Genomic DNA, 22,593 nt, shown 5'->3' on the forward strand with positions numbered 1-22,593 from the left:
AAACGAAGGTGTCAACCAGTTAAATAGCCCCCAAGTAATACTCTGGTACTTTTCCATGGGATTTATTTAGTCTCTCATTTACCTATAATAAATTACTAGAATGGAGAGATGAATGAACTTACAAGTCACAAAATGGAAGAAGTCAAAATCCTGTACAAATAAAAACTTGAACATTTATTTATCTTTTAAATAAAACTCATTATCTACATATTTAGCTTATAAAATAGATTCGGTTTGAGGAAGATAGTATCAAATAAAATCTAGGATAACCTATAAAAAAATAAAAATACTCTTCCTATATTTTACACAAATTACCAAAGCATCAACAAACCTCCACTAACTTTAATCTGAATGGGATATTCTAAAATTAGGGAACTTGAAAAAACGAGGAGCAAAAAGTATAATGAATTAATGAACGTAACAAATGCAAATGAAAATGGCCTAGGTTAAAAGAGAAGCTATTGTGCATAACATTCAAATTATATATTTTTAGGTGATTTTGCCCAAACCGTAAAAATTCACAACTACCAGATAATAAAATGCTGTTTTTCCAAATCCGATTCCTTCTTCAATTCCTGTCCAAAGTCTACACCTGTCTAAAATTGTCCAAATGTAAATTAAAAGTATGATACTAAAATTTGGTACCAGTAGCTAGTACCTAGATATTATGTATGAGGTATGAGTTACATCATCAGATGAAATGCTTACTGCAACAGTTGTAAAATTCACAACATGGTTATGAGTATATTGCGGTCATAAAAACAATCCAAAGTCTACACCTGTCTAAAATTGTCCAAATGTAAATTAAAAGTATGATACTAAAATTTGGTACTAGTAGCTAGTACCTGGATATTATGTATGAGTTACATCATCAGATGAAATGCTTACTGCAACAGTTGTAAAATTCACAACATGGTTATGAGTATATTGCGGTCATAAAAACAGATCATGTTAACGCTAATTTTTCTCAGTCATAAAACATTTAGATTTAATGACATTTTCTAACAAAACGGTCATTTAGTGTGGACTAAACTTCACCATACTAGAATCGAGAGAGAAAACGTGTCATTAGCGTGTAGTCAGTGACTTAGGCTAAAAATTTTATAGGGAGGAAAAGCGAAGTGGGAGGAATACGGAAAATATCATCCCACCTAATGTAAACTATCCCAAAACAAGGTATCGACAAAATACATTGTGTTAATAAAGTTCATTTTACATAAACACATACATAACGTAAAGACCTTATAATGAACATTGAACAACTAAATAAAGAAATTACCATTTGTAAGTATCTATCTATGGCAAGATTTTAACATACTTGGGATATTCTGTAAGAATTTGTATGAGGGTTTTAAAATGAGAATGAGAAAAGAACATTAAAGTTGTTTTATAGTTTAATACAAACTTGGAGAAACAAGAGCTGACAACATAATCAAAATCTTAACATGAAATAAAAGTAATAATAACTATTGAGATGATGTACATAAATAAATATAAAAGTTTAATATTTACCTACTCTAAATTTTGTTCTGTACATAAAATTTACATCAGTATCGTAAAAAATAAATTAATAAGATCCCGATAAATTACAAACGCTCAAGCCTGGCATTTTACTTCATAGAAATGTACAGTGTTGATCAACATTCGCAACATTTTCAGTAAATTGCTTGAATACTCTGTGTATAATATGACAAAATCTACATAAATACACTGACGTTCGTTTTAACGGCCAAGACGTGTGTGAGTTTTCCGCAAAATAGAGCTAGTCCAGCTTCTTCATCTATTGTTGATCTTCAGGATGTTGTTGAATTTGAACTTGTTGGATTTGTTGTTTTGGCCTGGACAAGACAACCATCTGAGGACTTGATGTGGTGACTGTGCCAGGTGACATGGCGAGTAGCAAGTATGTTGGGAAATGTACTTCTCATCATTTTGTGAAGCAGAGCATCTGCATATAAGTATATGGAACGAAGGGAAACAATGTTTGTATGTCTAATAATTTCAAAGCATTGTCGGACATCAAGCAATAGCAGAAGACTATTGATAAAACAATGTAATGTAAAAGTTGTATTAGCACAGGGCATCTCATTTTGACAGGCTGACAAATCGTAAAGAAGATGGCGGGTATATGAATAGGTCTCTCAAATTGGCATGTCACCCTTCATGATCTTCTGGTGACCCAAGTACATAATGTCACCAGATTTTCTCGCAACATTCTCAGTAAATTGCTTGAATACTCTGTGTATAATATGACAAAATCTACATAAATACACTGACGTTTGTTTTAACGGCCAAGACGTGTGTGAGTTTTCCGCAAAATAGAGCTAGTCCAGCTTCTTCATCTATTGTTGATCTTCAGGATGTTGTTGTACCAGATTAAAGGGAAAGAAATGAAATATCACCAGAGAGTACCATAGGGCATGCCTAGGCAATAGAAGCGTATAAGATTCGTATGCCGCTTTTGTCTAACGAAAGTATACATGTACCTATGTTCATAGGGCATCCCTAGGCAATAGAAGCGTATAAGATTCGTATGCCGCTTTTGTCCAACGAAAGTATACATGTACCTATGTTGTAGTTGTATGCCTATATGCTCCCAAGATTTTCCCTCAGATTAGGAGTAATCCACTAGCGTAAGCATGGCTAGTTAGCGAGGTACTTACTGCCAAACTATTTTACAAGGCAGCATTTGTTTGGGCTTGAATTTGAACTTGTTGGATTTGTTGTTTTGGCCTGGACAAGACAACCATCTGAGGACTTGATGTGGTGACTGTGCCAGGTGATCCCTGGAGTATGGTGCCAGGTCTGATGATCTGAGATGAAGAAGATGGCAAGTAGATAGTCTTCCCTCCTGCCATTTGTAACGTGACAGGTTTCCCCGTGAAGTTGGAGCCTGCTTTACCTGTGATGGTAACAGTCTTTGGTACACCACCTACCCCAGGTACAGTGATGGTAATGGGTTTTCCAACGGTACTAGATCCTCCAGCAGAGGAGACAACGACCATTCGCATAGGACCCCCCGTACTACTGCTAGTCATGACACCTGGAGACTGACCGGCTAATGTGGTTGTCATGCTATGGGCAGGCCTCAAGTTAGAAGAACATGTAACAACCAGGATCTGCTGGGTGGTCCCTCTATTTCCTCCAATGCCAGGCTTGGTGATCACAATGGTCTGAGGTTTATTACCAGGGGTTCCAATGTTAGGTGACATTGCTTTCGAGGTTTGAATAGTTTGAATGTTTGGAGAGGAAATAGTTTTCATTGTTGTCAACACTTTCTGACCTGGCTGCCCTGGCTGATTGACCAGCTTAACAATAGTAGCACCTTGAGGTATAACTTTGGGGCCTCCTTGTATTGTGGTCGTACCCGGTTTACTTTGCAGCAGATTCATTTTAGGCATTGTGGTGGCCATCATGCCTTGACTGGTTTTTACAAGGGTTACGATTTGAGGCTGAGAAGTTCCACCTACACTAGATTTGGGAAGGATAATTTGTTTTGCTTGGGAGAGGCCAGTCTTTAATACAGTGCCTTGGGTAGAGGTGTTGATGGATTGACTTGAGATGATGGTAGGCGTGCCACCTGCTGCTTTATTTGCATTCAAGAACTGATTGAGAGACACTGTCTTGGGAAGAGATATTTGTCTGGTGGGCGTACTTTCTTGAATGGACACCGGTGCAGGGGAAGCTTCTTGAACACCTATCTTGGGGGTCTGAGAGGCAGCATTAGCCAAAGTATGCAACAACATGGTTGTCTCTGATTCTTGCCCTGGCTGAGGTTTCTTCGTGATGATCATTTTCTGAGGTGAGGACATGATCTTTGGACTCTGTTGGATAATCATAGCTTTGGGAGTATTAGCAAGGCTGGGTACTTCTGAACGAGCAGCAGACACTGGGATCACATGAGGCATACTGGATACAGCTGGAGTTACAGGGGTTTCTGTGGAGAGACGCGCCATCTTAGCAGGAGTAGGTCCATCAGACATGGCAGGTTGGGGAGGCGTGGGCACTGGGGTGGGGGTGGGTGGTGCAGCTGGAGGGGGTTGGGGCGCAGGGGGCATCTCATACTTCTGAATCTGAAGCCAGATTAGGAGTAATCACTAGCGTAAGCATGGCTAGTTAGCGAGGTACTTACTGCCAAACTATTTTACAAGGCAGCATTTGTTTGGGCCCAAGTCTCGGTCAAAGCAAGTGTCTTGTCATGCCAATCACTGGCAATTTGTAAGCCGAGTGTTGGTTTATTTCATCAAGATAGTGTCTGTTAGCCGCCACAAAGCTTGGGTTCATGAAGTACTGAGACAACTGAGATATCTTAGCGTCGTACCTTACGTTATTATGTACCCTAGCACACTATTAATCTCTGCTATTAGAACTATTACATTCTGCAATTCACTAACCTATTAGGGTACCCAAACCAAAGCCCATTTGTGTGTTGAGTTGAAATGAAACTTTTAAATGCCTCTACAAAAGGAACAAAAGATGTCCTTAGTAGACAGATCTGAACCTTAGTAAACGACTGACTCAGAAAAAGTTCCTTTGATTTAATTTTTGATTGCAGTACCCGAAGAAAAAGAGAACTCACTCAGTGTCAAACTGACAAGGCCTTCCGGACTAATGTCGGGAACAAAAGATGTCCTTAGCAAACAGATCTGAACCTTAGTAAAGGACTGACTCAGAAAAACTTCCTTTGATTTAATTTTTGATTGCAGTACCCGAAGAAAAAGAGAACTCACTCAGTGTCAAACTGACAAGGCCTTCCGGACTAATGTCAGGACATTCCACACCCCGATCCACGCCTAGGTCTACACCACCCCGCAGCATTTCTCCCTTGTCATCACGTAAGTCCAAACTCTAGTAAATAGCTGTCCTCAGGGTACAAGCCTTTTCTTCTAAGACCACATCAAACGCTTTGTGAAATAACGTCAACACCTTCACTAATTAAAGTAAATGACACACACTTGACTTTGTAAATTTTATTTTATTATTATTATTATTATTATTATTTTAATCAACATCAATGTAAAAAAAAAAAACTTCACTTAATGTGGGCGAAACTGTATCGCTTGACATTGCACGCACGAGTTCGATTACTTCCCATTTTGCTATAATTACTTATACCTACTAGGAAGCTGAATCAATACGATAAAGACGATCTTTTATTAATGGCACTATCTGGATTGACTGTTATTTGACGCAAGCCGCGGCAAGGGTAAATACAGTTTTCACTCCTTTTCGGACTATTTCGGACAGAATAAACAAGGCATAAATTAATTCAAAGTCTACAAACTACCTTGACTATAATCAAGATATGTATTGAATTCTCCCCAGGAACGTTCACCCCGTACAGTTTGAACTCCGCCATCCGGACCCGCCGCCTCACATCATCTCCCCGATTCTACGCGGTCCCCCACAACAAAATCTGCGATCTCGGCGACACAGTTCGCTTCCAGTGCTCGGTGACTGGCCAGCCCGCCCCGTGGACCTCTTGGTCCAAGGATGGCAAACCTGCCACGCCCAACGCACGGGTCACAATCCGCGAGAAAGAAGACCTGAGATTCCTGGAAATTTCCGAGGTCACCCTGGAAGACGCGGGACTGTACACGATCAAAGTGGAGAACAACTACGGAAGTGTCGAAGCTACCGCGAGACTCGAGATTATGGGTGAGTAATAAAATATTCCATAATTTATTTATTCTTTTAATGGTCCTTAGTTCTTTCTCCATTTTAATTTTTTCCTAATAGCATTATTATCTATCGACTACTAACATAAATAATATTTCACCATCACTCAGACCTATCAATTTTGATTTTTGACTTGTGCAAAATTTGAGGGCCAAGGTAATCAAAAAACGCTTTATTTCCTTGTACAGGAAAAGGTTTCTCGGCCTTCTACCAGATTAAAGTTTGCCTTAGCCCGTTCCAGATAAAATATTTGGACAGGAGGTTTGGACTTGAGCGATATACGAACTAACTTCTTATTCCAGTCACGTTTAGAGCGTGGTAATGTTAACTGTTTCTTTTTCACACAAAATGCTCAGTAATCTAAAGACCTTTTATGCAAATATTAACGACACAACTCTGATCTCTGATGGATTCTTTTAGCAATTACCCAGTCTACCTTTACTGAACTAACACACCAGGTAATATTAATTAGCAATAAATACCACCAGGCTTAAATAGTAATTTTCAGAATGCGGGTTGTAATCTGAAACTTTCTTTTGATTAGTAGTCAGTCACATGTTTCTCTCGTCTATTAGTTTTTTGCTTTGCACGAACCGTATTTTTTGCTTAGACCCGAATTGATAAGAACGTTTCAGTTTGAGTGAGTATTGTCAACGTAACATCTAGCAAGGTAATAGTGATGAGGGTCGTGAGTCATGAGAACTAGTAGGGTGATAGTATCCAAAACCAGTAGGGTCTCTTACTGATAAGTTTGGTTTATTTTTAGAGTTTGCCATGGACGAAAATTTGAACTTGAAATAAGTTAGCAGCTTAGTTCTTTCTCCATTTTAATTTTTTCCTAATAGCATTATTATCTATCACTCAGACCTATCAATTTTGATTTTTGACTTGTGCAAAATTTGAGGGCCAAGGTAATCAAAAAACGCTTTATTTCCTTGTACAGGAAAAGGTTTCTCGGCCTTCTACCAGATTAAAGTTTGCCTTAGCCCGTTCCAGATAAAATATTTGGACAGGAGGTTTGGACTTGAGCGATATACGAACTAACTTCTTATTCCAGTCACGTTTAGAGCGTGGTAATGTTAACTGTTTCTTTTTCACACAAAATGCTCAGTAATCTAAAGACCTTTTATGCAAATATTAACGACACAACTCTGATCTCTGATGGATTCTTTTAGCAATTACCCTGTCTACCTTTACTGAACTAACACACCAGAGGTAATATTAATTAGCAATAAATACCACCAGGCTTAAATAGTAATTTTCAGAATGCGGGTTGTAATCTGAAACTTTCTTTTGATTAGCATTATTTATGTCGCTCTAGGAAGAATGATCGATCGCAAACACTGAATGTAAATCGCAACATTTAATCCAACATGAAACACGATATTTGAACCTATAAATTACACCAGCTAAGGCCTGTTCTATTGATTGCATGGTAGAAAAAATAGAAATTGCGTCAACTTACTAATGAATGACATTTAAAATAGTTATGAGAAAAAATTTCATGTTGAAAAAATGGGAGTTTTTGCCAGCTGGCCGATTAAAGCTTAGGATCGGATTTAGCCAAGTAGGTAACTTTTTATGAGGATCCCGAGATGATATCATTTTTCCACCTACATAAAGCAACTCACTTAAGTAACTCATAGCATTCAAAATACCGTGTTTAAAACTGTTGAAGGAAGCACCTCGGGTTCTGTGGATCAGAAAGAGTTAACGAATCATGATCAAGATAAACGCACGGTTCATTACTGATTAAGAAGTTATAAAACCCCGCGGGCAAAGTCACTTTTGATCACTGGAGCTAATAGATGACTCATTCAAAACAATACACAGAAAGGTCATCTGGATCAATTATTTTCGACTTTTTTTCTCCATCATCTCGGGTAAGTAGAGAAAGCTTATGTTAAATGTTTTATTCTTCTCTGTAGACCCCAGGTATTAAATTTGCCCAAGAATTGGCAACTTCAAAGGCTCCGTGAGGGTTAAGCCCAGTTAGCTCAGTAAAATGGGCCACTTCTCATTACGAAGCAATTGACCAAAAACTCGAAACACAAGCAAGGAGATAAAAAAGCAACAATCGTTACAAGGTCAAATCTTGTGTTTTGTATACAAATCCGACCTTACGGCTCAGAAGTAGATCTTGTATGCTACATGGTACAAGAATAATACCTGTCACAAACTAAAACGCGGTGTTCATAATTTTTGCAACATAAGGAATTAGAATTCCATATTTTAAAGTGCTTAATCAAATCTTGCAAAATTAATTATTAAATTACTATTAGCACAAATCTTTCACGCTGATTTCATAATGTCTCTTATTTTACAACTGGGCGTTGCACCACCTTTTATAGACATTTAATCTGTTTGCGTTGGGTATAATGGAGCTTCACTTGTCTTCTTTTTCTCTGTACTCTACAGTTAGGCATGTCATTAGCTAATGTTTGATAGAGGGGACTTTAACAACGGAGGTCTTGAAGTTCGCCCAGGGCGGAAATCGGATCCGTGACCTAGGTCTTGTGTTTTGTATACAAATCCGACCTTACGGCTCAGAAGTAGATCTTGTATGCTACATGGAACATGGTACAAGAATAATACCTGTCACAAACTAAAACGCGGTGTTCATAATTTTTGCAACATAAGGAATTAGAATTCCATATTTTGAAGTGCTTAATCATATATTGCAAAGTTAATTATTAAATTACTATTAGCACAAATCTTTCACGCTGATTTCATAATGTCTCTTTTTTTACAGCTGGGCGTTGCACCACCTTTTATAGACATTTAATCTGTTTGCGTTGGGTATAATGGAGCTTTACTTGTCGTCTTTTCCTCTGTACTCTACAGTTAGCCATGTCATTAGCTAATGTTTGATAGAGGGGACTTTAACAACGGAGGTCTTGAAGTTCGCCCAGGGCGGAAATCGGATCCGTGACCTAGGGCTTACAAGGCACCACCTTTCAAGCCAACTAGGCTGGCTTTCTCTCTAAATACCAAATTTTGAACAAAGTTAATATTTTAAATACAGAATCACAACAGTTTTAACACAAAGAAAACGATTGCACAGTGCACACTGATAAACCTCTATGAAAATTAAAGTATTAGATATGCAAAAAGAATTTCTCTGGATCTCTTCAGGCTAGCAAACCAGACACGACTTTGGAACTTGGAGGATTCAAAAGAAGAATCCATTTGCAAGGTCATTTTGGTCACAACTGGCTCTAGTATGCCGTTGTATTTCAACACATAATTATGGACAAGCGCCATTCTATCGTGATCTAGAATACTCATTTGAATATTATCGCAGAAATGGGTGTGAGACTGTGAGGTAGTTGAAAAGGTCTTTGACAATTTTGACTTGAACGTCATCTATTGTCATCCAGTAAATTGTCTATTTCTAGTTGACATCAATATATTTTAAATTGACATTCGTATAGAATTGGGTGTGAGACTGTGAGGTAGTTGAAAAGGTCTTCGACAATTTTGACTTGAACGTCATCTATTGTCATCCAGTAAATTGTCTATTTCTAGTTGACATCAATATATTTTAAATTGACATTCGTATATCGAGTTGTGCTAAGAGATCCATCATTCATTATTGCCTTTTTCTGCCCTGATTTGAAATATAGTACTTTCATACATTTAATTGAGTTGCAAAATTGTGACCCATGGTTGTTAGGTTTAATAGAACGAGACAGAGTGTCATCATTTCTTCACTTCTCAAGACAGCTGTATGTAAATTGATTGTTATTTTAAATTTTTTTAAGGAACACCTAAATTTATTGTTGTTACAGAGGCTTATCCAGATTTCCAGAATCTAATGAAACTAGGTTTAAAAGAACATTATTAAAAGCTGACGTCATCTCCATCATGACCGAACTGGTAAACTGGTTGTACGTAACTTGGTTGACTCTTGATTTATTTCCATTACATCAGAGAAGATGTGAAGCTTGGAGACATGGTCTCTTCAGCGCTATGGGTCCAGTGGTTCCCAGACAATGCCGAATCAGTCACCTACAGCTATGAGTCTTTTACGTCATCAAATTGAGCTTTCCAATAGAAATAAAGAGCTATCTTCTAATTCCAAGTGTACGCAAAAAGACTTGAGGTCTTTCACGTGTCTGTCCCGAAAACTTTTTGGAGCTGTCTCCTTGCGCTCGTGATTTTTTTCTCTTCTTCTTCTTTTTAATATTCTAGTGTTGTCCATTTACTACACATAGGTACCAGCAGTCAAATATCGAAGATTTTCCCAAGGTCAAAAATACCAAAAAACCTCCCCTTGTAACAAGTAAATTTACGTTGCACGTTGCATTGCTAACTTTTTGATCTAGCGTTTCTTGGGGTGCGGCATCTGTTGTTGATATATTCTCCAAAGCATATTCCAAAAATAATTTCTATATTCCAAGAAATTCCAACACTCTTTCAATCCCACTATGGGTGATCAGCAAATTGGTCCCATCCGTTGTCCGTTCTAGCTCTCCACCACTGACTAGGAGCCCATGTTGCTACAGCTACAAGACAATGGTGTGTCCATTTATGTCACCGCGATAAACATGGAAAGAGAGCCATGAAGAGTTTTAACACTCTGGTAACTTCGCGGATTTCAACTAAATTTGGATAAAACGGATACAATTTATTTATTTTATTAATTTACGAGTAAAATTTAACCTGATGTCACGGGATGAATGCAATAGGCTACAGGTTTCAAGGGTCGCGCCGGTTTCAGTTTGAACATTTCGGATTTTCTCCATTTCCAGGGCTATCATCTCCAGACCCAAAGTGCTAAACGGCCTGGAAAACTTACGCTGCTGTGATGGAGACTCGGTCACATTCGAGTGCCAAGTTCAAGTGGTTCCACCCAATGATCACGACATATCCTGGTTTAGAAACAACAGAGTAAGTTTCGGACATTTTTTAATAATATTATTAATCAATTTGGTCGTTCATCGACCGCCAAGAATGAGACCCACCATCTAATCACTCATCTTATCGTTGTCTTCTGGTTCCAGCTAATCAAACTGGACAGTGATATGAAGCCTGAAGTACAAGTGGACTCGAAAGAGAATCTAGTGATAGCCAGGCTAAAGATACCTCACGTATATCCCGAAGACGAAGGCGAATTCACGTGCCGAGTGGCCAACGAATTGGGAGAAGTCGTCACGTCTGCGTGCCTCATAGTCGATGGTAAGTAACTCACGTTTACAAGGGGTATTTCAAGAGTGTAGGATTGTAGATTATTGGTAATATTACTGCCTCGATCCATCCTGTAGCCACTGCTGAATTCCAGCAATTACCAACTGCATTATCGGGATGATGTGAGGAAGGAGAGGTCACCGGGCCTGGAATGGTTTGTCCTGGAGTGTTAGCGCTTAGGAATATGTAGTTCCTTGGGAATAGGATGCAATTTCCTCTCATACTTTTCTTGAATAAGGAACAAAATGTTCAGGTATCGAAATGTTCCCACCAAGTGTGATCTGTTTAACAGTGAGTCCAGTCTCTTCTCTTCACTTCTTTACTCGTACGAGTATGTACAATTGTACATACATTACTTCCACCCTACATACAGTATGTCTCGGAAGTTACATCATGTTCATCTTGTTCCATGCACACCCCCGTTCCTCATCTGACAAGACACTATCCAAGAAATCATTGCGTGTCCTATCGGAGCGGTATCGGTGTTATGACACATCATTGAGACACACCACATAGCACACACAAAAAAGACACAACAAACCTGTTGTTCTTTTTATGGTGAAACTCCTAGCGAGTCACTCATGTTCTTGTCCTTCGTCTTCATAAGGACACTTGTGATGTGTGCGTCATCCGAGATATAATTCAGCATGGTTTGGTTCACATGCATTGATACGCTATCTCCTAGTCCAGCAATTTCCAACTAGCGGTCCGCGCGCCACATGTGATCCGCCAGACCCTTTTTGTGGCCCGCGAAGCTTTGGGCCTCCTCGGGCTTGATTCTTGTTCTTTTACTACACTTTGATCTTAGCCAAAAGGCCGAGAAGCGATGGTGTTACTTGTTCTTTTACTATGGGATGGACTCCGAAAATGGAGCATCCACCCCCAATCCCCTCAAGAAAATCCTGGATACCGGCCTGCTTCCCTGTGTATGTGGCCCGCGAAGTACCCAATGTAGCATGTGGCCCGCATACACATGGAAGTTGGAAATCCCTGTCCTAGTCTCCAATCTATATCTTGCCGAGACATTGACAAAGAAGGAACTTATACGTCCATTGTGCGATTGCCCAATGAATGAAACAAGTGTTTGGTTCATTCGTTTGATTCCAGTTTACTTTTCTTATACACCGAAGTAGGAAAGGTAACTTTCTAAATTAACAGTTGCCTCTGTTTTTGCAAACAGTAGTCAAGGTAAAGTGGTCTACTCTTTAAAGCCGTGACGTGCCGGGCCACTGAAATTAATTATGTATTTTGTGTTATTGTCTTTGTATACTGAGCTCGTGTTCATACATTATGTATTAGGTCTACAGTACTCTGTTCCTAATTATTGCTAGCTAAGCGATTGGCCAATTCTGATTGGAGGGGAATAGGACACTTCGGCAAAACACAACATTTTTGTACAGATTTCTGAGTATTATTGCTTGTTAACCAGATACTAAAAGGAATAAAAAAAATTAGATAACCTGAGATCTTGATAAGAAAACTTGGTAGAAAAATATTCTCTCTGAACAACTGAACATATAGGTACCTACTATCCTATTACCCATATTGTTTTTTTAGAGGTTCTAGGAACTGTAACAACGGAGGTCTTACCGTCCTAAAATCGAAGAGAGGAGAATAAGATAGGAGAAAGCCAGCCGTTCCGAATACGAATCTCATCTGTTTAAGGAAAAACTTCATCCGGAGTGGGAATCGAACCCGCGACCTAGCGCTTTACCTAGCTAACTAGGCTAGCTTACCCATATTTTACATACTTGTGCTATATTTTACCTCTACCGTAGGGGCTTTTATTTATGCACGGTGTCAAAACACAGCATGCGTACCTATGAACCATTACACACATTGGATCTACAGCACAGTGGTATTTAACATACGGGCAGTATGTAAACTCGTAAACTAAATGTTCAGCAAATACTTACGGGGTACACAGTGTCATTGCAATACAAAGTACACAACAGCAGCTAGATATTTATCAACCATACCCAATGTTGTTTCCCTTCAGAGGTTCAATGTCTTAAAGACAAAGTCACTTCTTGAAGCCCAGAAGTGTCCTAATTTTTCAGTCTGACCATTTTAATGTGGCTAAATAATTTTTGTCTCGTCTGCCTGTGAAAATCTAAAGTGTCTAATAACATTAAATTAATATTTGGTGTAATTCCCCTCCGTTTCTAATTTCAGGGCAAAGATCTCACCTCGGATGGCCGTCTCAACATCATCACTGTGGGCGGCACATCAGTACTCACCATTGAAGACATCACCGGTGACGACAGTGGCAAATATCAAGTCCATGTGTCCAACCAACACGGGTCTGACTCTTGCTATGCCAGCGTGGCTGTTGAGGGTAAGTCCGAAACCTATCCATTCCTGCATTTTTTAGTTTTTTACATGCATGAAAATTTTTAACTTTACTTATCTCATAGGACGGAAAATAATCTAATCGGTTGAAATTTTTGATGGTCAGTTTTTAGTACCAAAACACGTTCTTTTCATTATTAAAGTGCGTCAACAACTCATAATTTAAGCAGTGTTGAAAAATCTAAAGGCACAAAGTCCACAAAGGTGTGATATTTCTTACATGCCTGAAATCATAAGTTCAGATTTTTATTTATCCTAGAAAATCCAATTCGAACATGAGGTATTACGTACCGTGTAACAAATCTTGATCGAAATTTTTGCCAGCAAAGTTTATCCTACAATCGGCAATAAATTCGACATTTTGCCTCAAGTCTTTTATAAAACAAAAGGGTGCAAAACAAATAAAACTAACCTTGAATTTCCACGTGCACTTTAACAATGGACTCATAAGATAGAGTGACAATATTTCAAAACCAATCTATGTATGACCATCATAATACGATCAACTGATCACACTGTATATGTATTTAGAAGTGGTACTACACTACATATGATATATCCGAGACAATTAACCATCATAATACGATCAACTGATCACACTGTATATGTATTTAGAAGTGGTACTACACTACATATGATATATCCGAGACAATTACCTAAATAACTTTCTCGAAGCACTAGATAAAGCTCACAAGGAGGACAATTCTATTAATTGTCTGTTAGAAACTTACCGACTTTACCGCACCGGTCAGTGACTTGACTACAAATTGCAGCTTTATTTATTCCTAACAATTAACCAGGGGAAATAAAACTGTCTGCGAAAACCATGAACGGCCAAGTTTATCGTTGTGGCCTTTTTTACGCAAGGTACAATTTGTACCAAATGATTTATCGGCAATCATTGTTCCAAGTTGTAAGGTCGAGTTCCAAATTTATGTTCATAATATTTTCAGTCCAACTAGTTTATTTTATGCATACCTACTTCAAGGCTGTGTTGCTAGTTTTGACTTTTACGAATAGTGCCACACGCAACTCAAAATCAACAGTAAATATTACGAGTAAATGTACTGAACTACACCATCTTCTTCTAGGACTTCTAGGTAAAGGACAATAAAAAAAGGAATAGTTTCCTTGAGGCTTTCTTTCCCCTTCTTTTTCTCATCTAGCATAAGCAAAATATTAATAACCTTAACCAAGGTTCACATGAAAAACAAGATACATACATTTTGCCAGTAGGTAAATAACTAGAAGCTCTAGGTATATCAGCAAAGAATGCACTACGGCGCGGTTGCCAATATGTAAAACAGAGGTATTTACATATGTAAAAGTCGATACAGTAAATAACTATAGAAGCTCTAGGTATATCAGCAAAGAATGCACTACGGCGCGGTTGCCAATATGTAAAACAGAGGTATTTACATATGTAAAAGTCGATCTTAGACATAAAGAAGAAATAGCAAACAGTGAACTCCCGCTGCCCTCATTTGGAGTAGGCCTTCTATCCTCTATGACTAATGGAATAGAGATTAATACTCTAGTTAAGTACCTACCTCTAATATCTCGAACAATCTACATAAGATAGCAATGATATCTACAACTCTGAATCAGATCCTCCAAAGCATATTCCAAAAATAATGTCTAAATTCCAAGAAATTCCAACACTCTTTCAATCCCACTATGGGTGATCAGCAAATTGGTCCCATCCATTCTAGCTCTCCACCACTGACTAGGAGCCCATGTTGCTACAGCTACAAGACAATGGTGTGTCCATTTATGTCACCGCGATAAACATGGCTGAGTTACTGCTAGTGAGCTGGTGACGTTGTGACATGACTGAGAACAGGCACCGGCACCGGGCAAAGTTGTTCATCTTCTCAATGCGCGGTACCCATACGGGACTTTCTTGTTCAAATTTGTCTTAGGGGTGCTGTAATTAAACTTATATGATTGAATATTTCTGAGGTACTCGGATTTTTGAAAAGAACAATATTTTCTACACCTCCTAGGACGCTCGCCTACGCCTAGTAAACAGGAGGACGTGGGCTCCCAACCATAGAATTTTGTCCTCAAAACTGTTTTAGAATTTGACCAGATAATAGATAATAGTAGTAGCCTAATGCTGGAGTAAAGGGACTTTTCAGCCCAATTCGAGCAGTATAAATAAGCACTACTATTATTATAATAAATTCATCATATTTCTTCTATGGGTAATATGAACCTTATTCGATAAAGATTAATATACTTCACCGATAAAGATTAAAATTGTATTTCCGTTCCATGAAATTGCTCTTAATCACATGAACAGAGACCGACGCGCGACGCCTAATGTATATGAACAATGAACATGACCTAGTTCAATACAATGAATTCTCTGTGGTCACCTGGTCAACATGGAACATTTAAATCACGGAAGTTCCAAAAACACACTCGAGGATTCGCCCTTCTGGCTGTTTCAATTTCACGCTTCATAAATGGACGCGTTTTGTTAGCGTACAAGAATTTGTCCCTGCAGAAACCACACTGCCCAAGCACTATTCAATTTTATAACATCTCGAGTAAAATAAATCTCGATTAGGGCCATCGGCTATCAAGCCCTTTGTCACTGGGACCTGATTAGATAGTTTTGTTGAGCATTTTGACTTAATATGATGACAAGAGACTGAGGAGTCTGAGGTGTAAAAATCTGACGTCCATATGATTACGTCTCCCTTCTTCAGTTAATTAACCCCAACGACATCGACATACGAGTATGAAAAGACCCAGAAAATAAATCCGACAGGCGATTTGATATCTGAAGCTTTGTCCTACAGGCAGATGGGCGATTTGATATCTGAAGCTTTATCCTGCAGGCAGATAAGACGATTTAATTTCTGAAGCGATGACCTCATTATGTGTTTCAGGGCATCACGGCGTTCACACAGGAACCACGGTGCGGTCTTACAGCGCAAATCGATCCTCACCCAGTTTCGGCCGGAGGCTGGTCGGCTCTACGGCCCGGGTAGGCGGCCAGTTTACTCTATCGGCCGATATTCAGGCCAGCCCTTCACCGGCCACATCTTGGTACAAGTAAGTATAGTAGTTCTTTATTTAGAGATTTAGACTGATAAATTTCACACTTGGATATTATTTTAATCTTTACAAAAGACAGAAGTATAGGCAATAAGTAGGTGGTCTCTCCTTGGATTTTAAATTGTCCGTTTTTGAAAACGGGAACTTTTCGGAAACTTAAGGAAGCTGCTGCGCAAAATGGAAGGAGTGTGGCCGATGAGCTTTCAAGCTTAAACCGTTATTGGAAAAACAAAAGTGTCCGGGTTTTTTTCCGTCACCCGGTATAACTTTAATGCCGCGACTGTGTAGTTGTGTACGAATTTGTATCCATTTTCTAAATCGCTTGTGCCTTTATTGAGAAGAAGCTACATTTGTATTTGCCTAGAATGCAGATGCCATGTAGAACACTATACCGCAAACAACACAGCTTACATACGATTCAGGAGATCATAAAAACATACGAGAGTCGCTTTATGGAGATTTTTAGTGTTGAGAAACTCGATGACTGGTTGAGAGAGATACCTAGATAAAAAAAAAAAAAAATAACAAGCATTACAATAAACACATGGAGCCACATTTGCCATAAAAGGCAAAATATCTGGTGCCTTGGGCAAAGAAGAGATTCAAAGACATTTTCTATTTCTCTATTACTTCCTAAACATGACTTTCAAATAGGTACATGCTGGGTCGAAAGTTTTGGGACAAGATGAGATGGTTTTCCTGTCTCGAGCCCACTTACGTTCAGTTTTGTATGACTGAACGTGGCTACCCTTAGCGTTGATAAATTCAAAGACAAAGTAGCAATGCAAATATCATGAAAGCAAGCGTAGTCAGCCCGCATTTTTCTTTCAGGGACGGAGAACTCCTAGTGAAATCGGACAAGGTCACGCCAACCTGGGACGGCAAGGTCGCTCGACTAGAACTTGACAACCTGGAAATATCCGACTCGGGCATTTACACGTGTATAGCCGAGAACGAGATCGGCAAAACTCGGTGCTCGGCCGAACTATCTGTCCTCAATACGCCTGACATTTCCGACGCTGAACTGCAACCCCCTGTGTTCGAAACCGGACTGCCCAATCGGATTACAATTCGAGAAGGAATCACGTACGAGATGACCGTTAAAATTGCTGGTAAGTTTGTTTTGTGTATGTTTTTTTGCGACGAATTGAGGGTCTTTATCACATCGGCTGACAACGACGAAATAATTCCCAAAATAACTTTGAAGAATATCTTCAAAACTTTAAGACACATAAATTACTAATGTTGACTCAACAGAAACCGAGAGTGTTTAGGATCAAGTTTCACAGTGCAATTTAATTTTCACTAGTAAGGCAGGTACTCACAGTTGAGCCCATTTTCTTACAAGGCCTCACCATGTGTTAACAGGCAGGGAAGCGTAAAAATAGGAAACTCCTGACACCATGTCCAAACACCGAATGACACACGGACAACAAGAACCTTGGCTAGGAATATTCAATTACCAAAAAGTGATATTAATTTGATCTCAGCTCTTCATCATAACTTGGTTAGTCCTTTATTAGGCGTGATAGATCCATAAAAGGACATCGAATTTTGTCTCTGTGTAAGTCAGTCACATGTTTCTCTGGTCTATTAGTTTTTTGCTTTGCACGAACCGTGTTTTTTGCTTAGACCCGAATTGATAAGAACGTTTCAGTTTGAGTGAGTATTGTCAACGTAACATCTAGCAAGGTAATAGTGATGAGGGTCATGAGTCATGAGAACTAGTAGGGTGATAGTTGATAGTAGCCAAAACCAGTAGGGTCTCTTACTGATAAGTTTGGTTTATTTTTAGAGTTTGCCATGGACGAAAATTTGAACTTGAAATAAGTTAGCAAAAGTTTCACTTTTTCGTTGCGTTCGACTTGATTTAGGGGTCATTAGAAAACACCAAGTAATATCTTTTGATAGTAATATCAGACTTTTTTACTCTCCTTACTTATCCTATAGGAAGGAAAGTACATAATGTACATACATATCCTAAATCGTTCTGTCAGGTCGACTATTTACCTATTTACAAAGGGATCATGAAACTATAGTACATAATGTAATCGGGTAAAATTTTCGATTGTCAGTTTTTAGTGCTAAACCACGTTTTCTTCTGCCCGTTTCCCTCAGGATCTCAACCCCTGGACGTGATCTGGACTAAGGATTCCGCAGAGCTCGTCAACTGTTCGGACTTCAAGTATGTGGACACCAAAACATTTTTTTTCTGCCTGTTTCCCTCAGGATCTCAACCCCTGGACGTGATCTGGACTAAGGATTCCGCAGAGCTCGTCAACTGTTCGGACTTCAAGTATGTGGACTACGGGGATGGACGATATGGACTGAGATTTCTGGACACATTCCTCGAGGATAGTGGCATATACACGTGTGAAGCGTTCAACGAGCATGGAGATGCCACCACGACCACGACACTGGTCGTAGGGGGTGAGTGAATTTGATTTGCTAAATTACTATCTTCTGGTCCAATTTTTGGCATTCAACTGGCAAACAGTTTGTTTCCTATTTTGATCCGCGATAAACCTCGAGTCCGAGGGAAAAGAATGGAATCAAACCAAGACCCGTGTTATGCCCGATTTCGAAGTCCCATGGTTAAAGTAACCGGAGGTTTTATTTAACAGCTAGATAGAAAATCCGAACAGTTAACGAAGAGTGTTTGATTAGCTCTTGAGCTCTTGGTTAACTTCAATATTTACCACTGATGTTTTACAACCAGCAGTTATGTAAGTGTGAAACCGACATCAAAGGTTAGATGTCTGAGTCCCATGGTTAAAGTAACCGGAGGTTTTATTTAACAACTAGATAGGAAATCGGAACAGTTGACGAGTGTTTGATTAGCTCTTGGTTAACTTCAATATTTACCACTGATGTTTTACAACCAGCAGTTATGTAAGTGTGAAACCGACATCAAAGGTTAGATGTCTATAAATAGAGGTTAGAGGTTTTGTAAAGATCTACTGGAAAGGGTGATAGGAAAGAAGATAACCTAATATTAATAACATGAGCCCAACATGAGTCAGTTATTTTAATTTATTCAACAGTTTTTCCTCATTATTAGATTCAAGAGTATAACTCTATACTGAATTACTGAAAGAAGAAAAAAATTAGTATGTAATTACAAGCTGGTTTGACAAGCAGTTATTTTTAATCCACTGACATGTTTCACCCGGTTGGCTAATCTTAACATGAGTCAGTTATTTTAATTTATTCAACGGTTTTTCCTCATTATTAGATTCAAGAGTATAACTCTATACTGAATTACTGAATGAAGAAAAAAATTAGTATGTAATTACAAGCTGGTTTGACAAGCAGTTATTTTTAATCCACTGACATGTTTCACCCGGTTGGCTAATCTTTAACCATTATTCTACAACCTTCATCTTTAAACATCTTCCTTTAAACATTGTTTATCACAAATTTTCATGTCTGTTTTTTCCAGAAAAATGTCCATCTATTATCAGAAGTATGCTGTGTCGTTTTGGCGACCCAACCTTTGTGCAGTCCGTCAGTAAATTTGATTGTTTCTCTCTAAATAAATAAAACTAGAAAATTAGTCAAGCAAAATTATTTCTTCCAGGTGAGGCCATGGAAGACGACACACCACTTTTTGTGACAGCTCCTTTTTGTAGCAATTATATCTATTGACGTGACTTCTGAACAAGTCTTGTTCTTATGGTGCATGATTACGACCAGCATCGCTATCTTGACTTTGTTGGTTGCGATTCTGAACAATCTTTTGATGTTTTTCCGTACCACGCCCTCAAGTTCTGCAGTCTAAACCATACTAAACACACAGTTTATCGTAATGTCGACGATATTATCGATATTTTGACTTACCCCTTTGTCCCATTTGATTTCGGGCAGAGGTTCTCCTATGAAGTCGGTTTTGAGCACGGCGGTGGATCCTCTCATGACGCTGATGTCTGTAGGTCTACCAATGATGGTGGCAGGCGAAATGGTGTGGGCTTTGCTCTCTGTGTGAGATGGGGACTGGTTGGCGAAAGAGGTTTCAAGTGGTGTGTCGTCTTCCATGGCCTCACCTGGAAGAAATAATTTTGCTTGACTAATTTTCTAGTTTTATTTATTTAGAGAGAAACAAGCAAATTTACTGAAGGACTGCCCAAAGGTTGGGTCGCCAAAACGACACAGCATACTTCTGATAATAGATGGATATTTTTCTGGAAAAACAGACATGAAAATTTGTGATAAACAATGTTTAAAGGAAGATGTTTAAAGATGAAGGTTGTAGAATAATGGTTAAAGATTAGCCAACCGGGTGAAACATGTCAGTGGATTAAAAATAACTGCTTGTCAAACCAGCTTGTAATTACATACTAATTTTTTTCTTCTTTCAGTAATTCAGTATAGAGTTATACTCTTGAATCTAATAATGAGGAAAAACTGTTGAATAAATTAAAATAACTGACTCATGTTAGGCTCATGTTATTAATATTAGGTTATCTTCTTTCCTATCACCCTTTCCAGTAGATCTTTACAAAACCTCTAACCTCTATTTATAGACATCTAACCTTTGATGTCGGTTTCACACTTACATAACTGCTGGTTGTAAAACATCAGTGGTAAATATTGAAGAGCTAATCAAACACTCTTCGTCTCTAGTTGTTAAAAAACCTCCGGTTACTTTAACCATGGGACTTCGAAATCGGGCATAACACGGGTCTTGGTTTGATTCCATTCTTTTCCCTCGGACTCGAGGTTTATCGCGGATCAAAATAGGAAACAAACTGTTTGCCAGTTGAATGCCAAAAATTGGACCAGAAGATAGTAATTTAGCAAATCAAATTCACTCACCCCCTACGACCAGTGTCGTGGTCGTGGTGGCATCTCCATGCTCGTTGAACGCTTCACACGTGTATATGCCACTATCCTCGAGGAATGTGTCCAGAAATCTCAGTCCATATCGTCCATCCCCGTAGTCCACATACTTGAAGTCCGAACAGTTGACGAGCTCTGCGGAATCCTTAGTCCAGATCACGTCCAGGGGTTGAGATCCTGAGGGAAACGGGCAGAAGAAAACGTGGTTTAGCACTAAAAACTGACAATCGAAAATTTTACCCGATTACATTATGTACTATAGTTTCATGATCCCTTTGTAAATAGGTAAATAGTCGGCCTGACAGAACGATTTAGGATATGAATGTCCTTTATGTACTTTCCTTCCTATAGGATAAGTAAGGAGAGTAAAAAAGTCTGATATTACGTAGACATAAAGAAGAAATAGCAAACAGTGAACTCCCGCTGCCCTCATTTGGAGTAGGCCTTCTATTCTCTATGACTAATGAAATAGAGATTAATACTCTAGTTAAGTACCTACCTCTAATATCTCGAACAATCTACATAAGATAGCAATGATATCTACAACTCTGAATCAGATGTATGATAACCATCAAGGAATGCTCTTCATTGCTATGAAAGTTCTTTATCGTCCCCTCTAACCTCTAGTCATTGTGATGGACACTGGTAACTAGTTCAATTCTCTGTGACATGTCTGAATGACTAGTTGCACAGAGATCATAATATCATTAGAGACATCATGTATACTCTTCATTTGCGAGGTTCATTAAGAGATTGTGATTAAGACGTCGAGGGAAGAACAATACCAATGATACTACATAACCCATTCCACAAGGATGACGTGCAATACATGAGTGTACAAATACTTGAGACTTGAGGCAGACTTGTCATATGGAACCAAGATATACATTTGTTCTTTCATTCACATTTACATTTTTTTTTTCTTCAATTAATTTATTGTTTTATGTGAGGAAAAAATTCCAATACGACATAGGGAATAAACTGACATCGATAACTTTTTACTTTCCTTATTTAAGGCTCTATTACCGGGATACTTGAGAAAAACATCCAGATAGAAACTTACCATTCAGAAGACAAAATGTTTGGTAAGTACACACGTGAAGATTTTGTCATTGAATGGGATGATAAAACCACGATCTGAAAATAGAATAATAAAAGCAACATTAATTTTTTAGTAAATAAAACTGATGCAACCAAAATAAGAGGGAGCTCTCCTATATTAAAGCAAGGAAAAATGGACGCCAAAAGGCATAATTTTATTTCCCTCATTTTGACAAAACATAATATGTATTCAGACTAAAATGGGAATTGCTACTTTATTTTTGGCGAAGACGAGAAAAGAGACAAATCCCTTGGAAGGTCTTCAACAGCAACAGTTGGAGATCTCTATCAGTATAAATCTGTGATCGTGTCTTGATTGACACAAGTCTATCGAAACTCAATTATTGTTCAGATGATTCTCTT

The 22,593-nt window shown here is 38.6% G+C and overlaps 3 protein-coding genes across 3 annotated transcripts; 1 reads left to right on the plus strand and 2 right to left on the minus strand.

Moving 5' to 3' along the window:
* Nucleotides 1-777: 777 nt before the first annotated feature.
* LOC113469525 (endochitinase A-like) lies at nucleotides 778-4,073 on the minus strand. Its single transcript, XM_026827304.1, has 2 exons — nucleotides 2,700-4,073; nucleotides 778-1,807 (listed from the first exon to the last, which is right to left on the minus strand). The coding sequence occupies exons 1-2, from the start codon at nucleotides 4,056-4,058 to the stop codon at nucleotides 1,781-1,783; spliced, it is 1,386 nt and encodes a 461-aa protein (XP_026683105.1). The 5' UTR covers nucleotides 4,059-4,073; the 3' UTR covers nucleotides 778-1,780.
* Nucleotides 4,074-4,690: 617 nt separating this feature from the next.
* Nucleotides 4,691-19,976, plus strand: LOC113469527 (myosin light chain kinase, smooth muscle-like). The gene is made up of 7 exons (XM_026827308.1): nucleotides 4,691-4,835; nucleotides 5,326-5,658; nucleotides 16,122-16,287; nucleotides 17,122-17,402; nucleotides 18,520-18,720; nucleotides 19,871-19,902; nucleotides 19,956-19,976. Exons 1-7 carry the CDS (start codon nucleotides 4,763-4,765, stop codon nucleotides 19,974-19,976), a joined length of 1,107 nt encoding a protein of 368 aa, XP_026683109.1. The 5' UTR covers nucleotides 4,691-4,762.
* Nucleotides 19,977-20,052: 76 nt separating this feature from the next.
* On the minus strand, nucleotides 20,053-21,760 carry LOC113469528 (myosin light chain kinase, smooth muscle-like). The gene is made up of 3 exons (XM_026827309.1): nucleotides 21,751-21,760; nucleotides 21,106-21,342; nucleotides 20,053-20,333 (listed from the first exon to the last, which is right to left on the minus strand). The coding sequence occupies exons 1-3, from the start codon at nucleotides 21,758-21,760 to the stop codon at nucleotides 20,068-20,070; spliced, it is 513 nt and encodes a 170-aa protein (XP_026683110.1). The 3' UTR covers nucleotides 20,053-20,067.
* Nucleotides 21,761-22,593: the final 833 nt, after the last annotated feature.

This window comes from Diaphorina citri, unplaced genomic scaffold, assembly GCF_000475195.1.
Source record: "Diaphorina citri unplaced genomic scaffold, Diaci psyllid genome assembly version 1.1 scaffold1115, whole genome shotgun sequence".
In the NCBI taxonomy this organism is placed as follows: Eukaryota; Metazoa; Arthropoda; class Insecta; order Hemiptera; family Psyllidae; genus Diaphorina; species Diaphorina citri.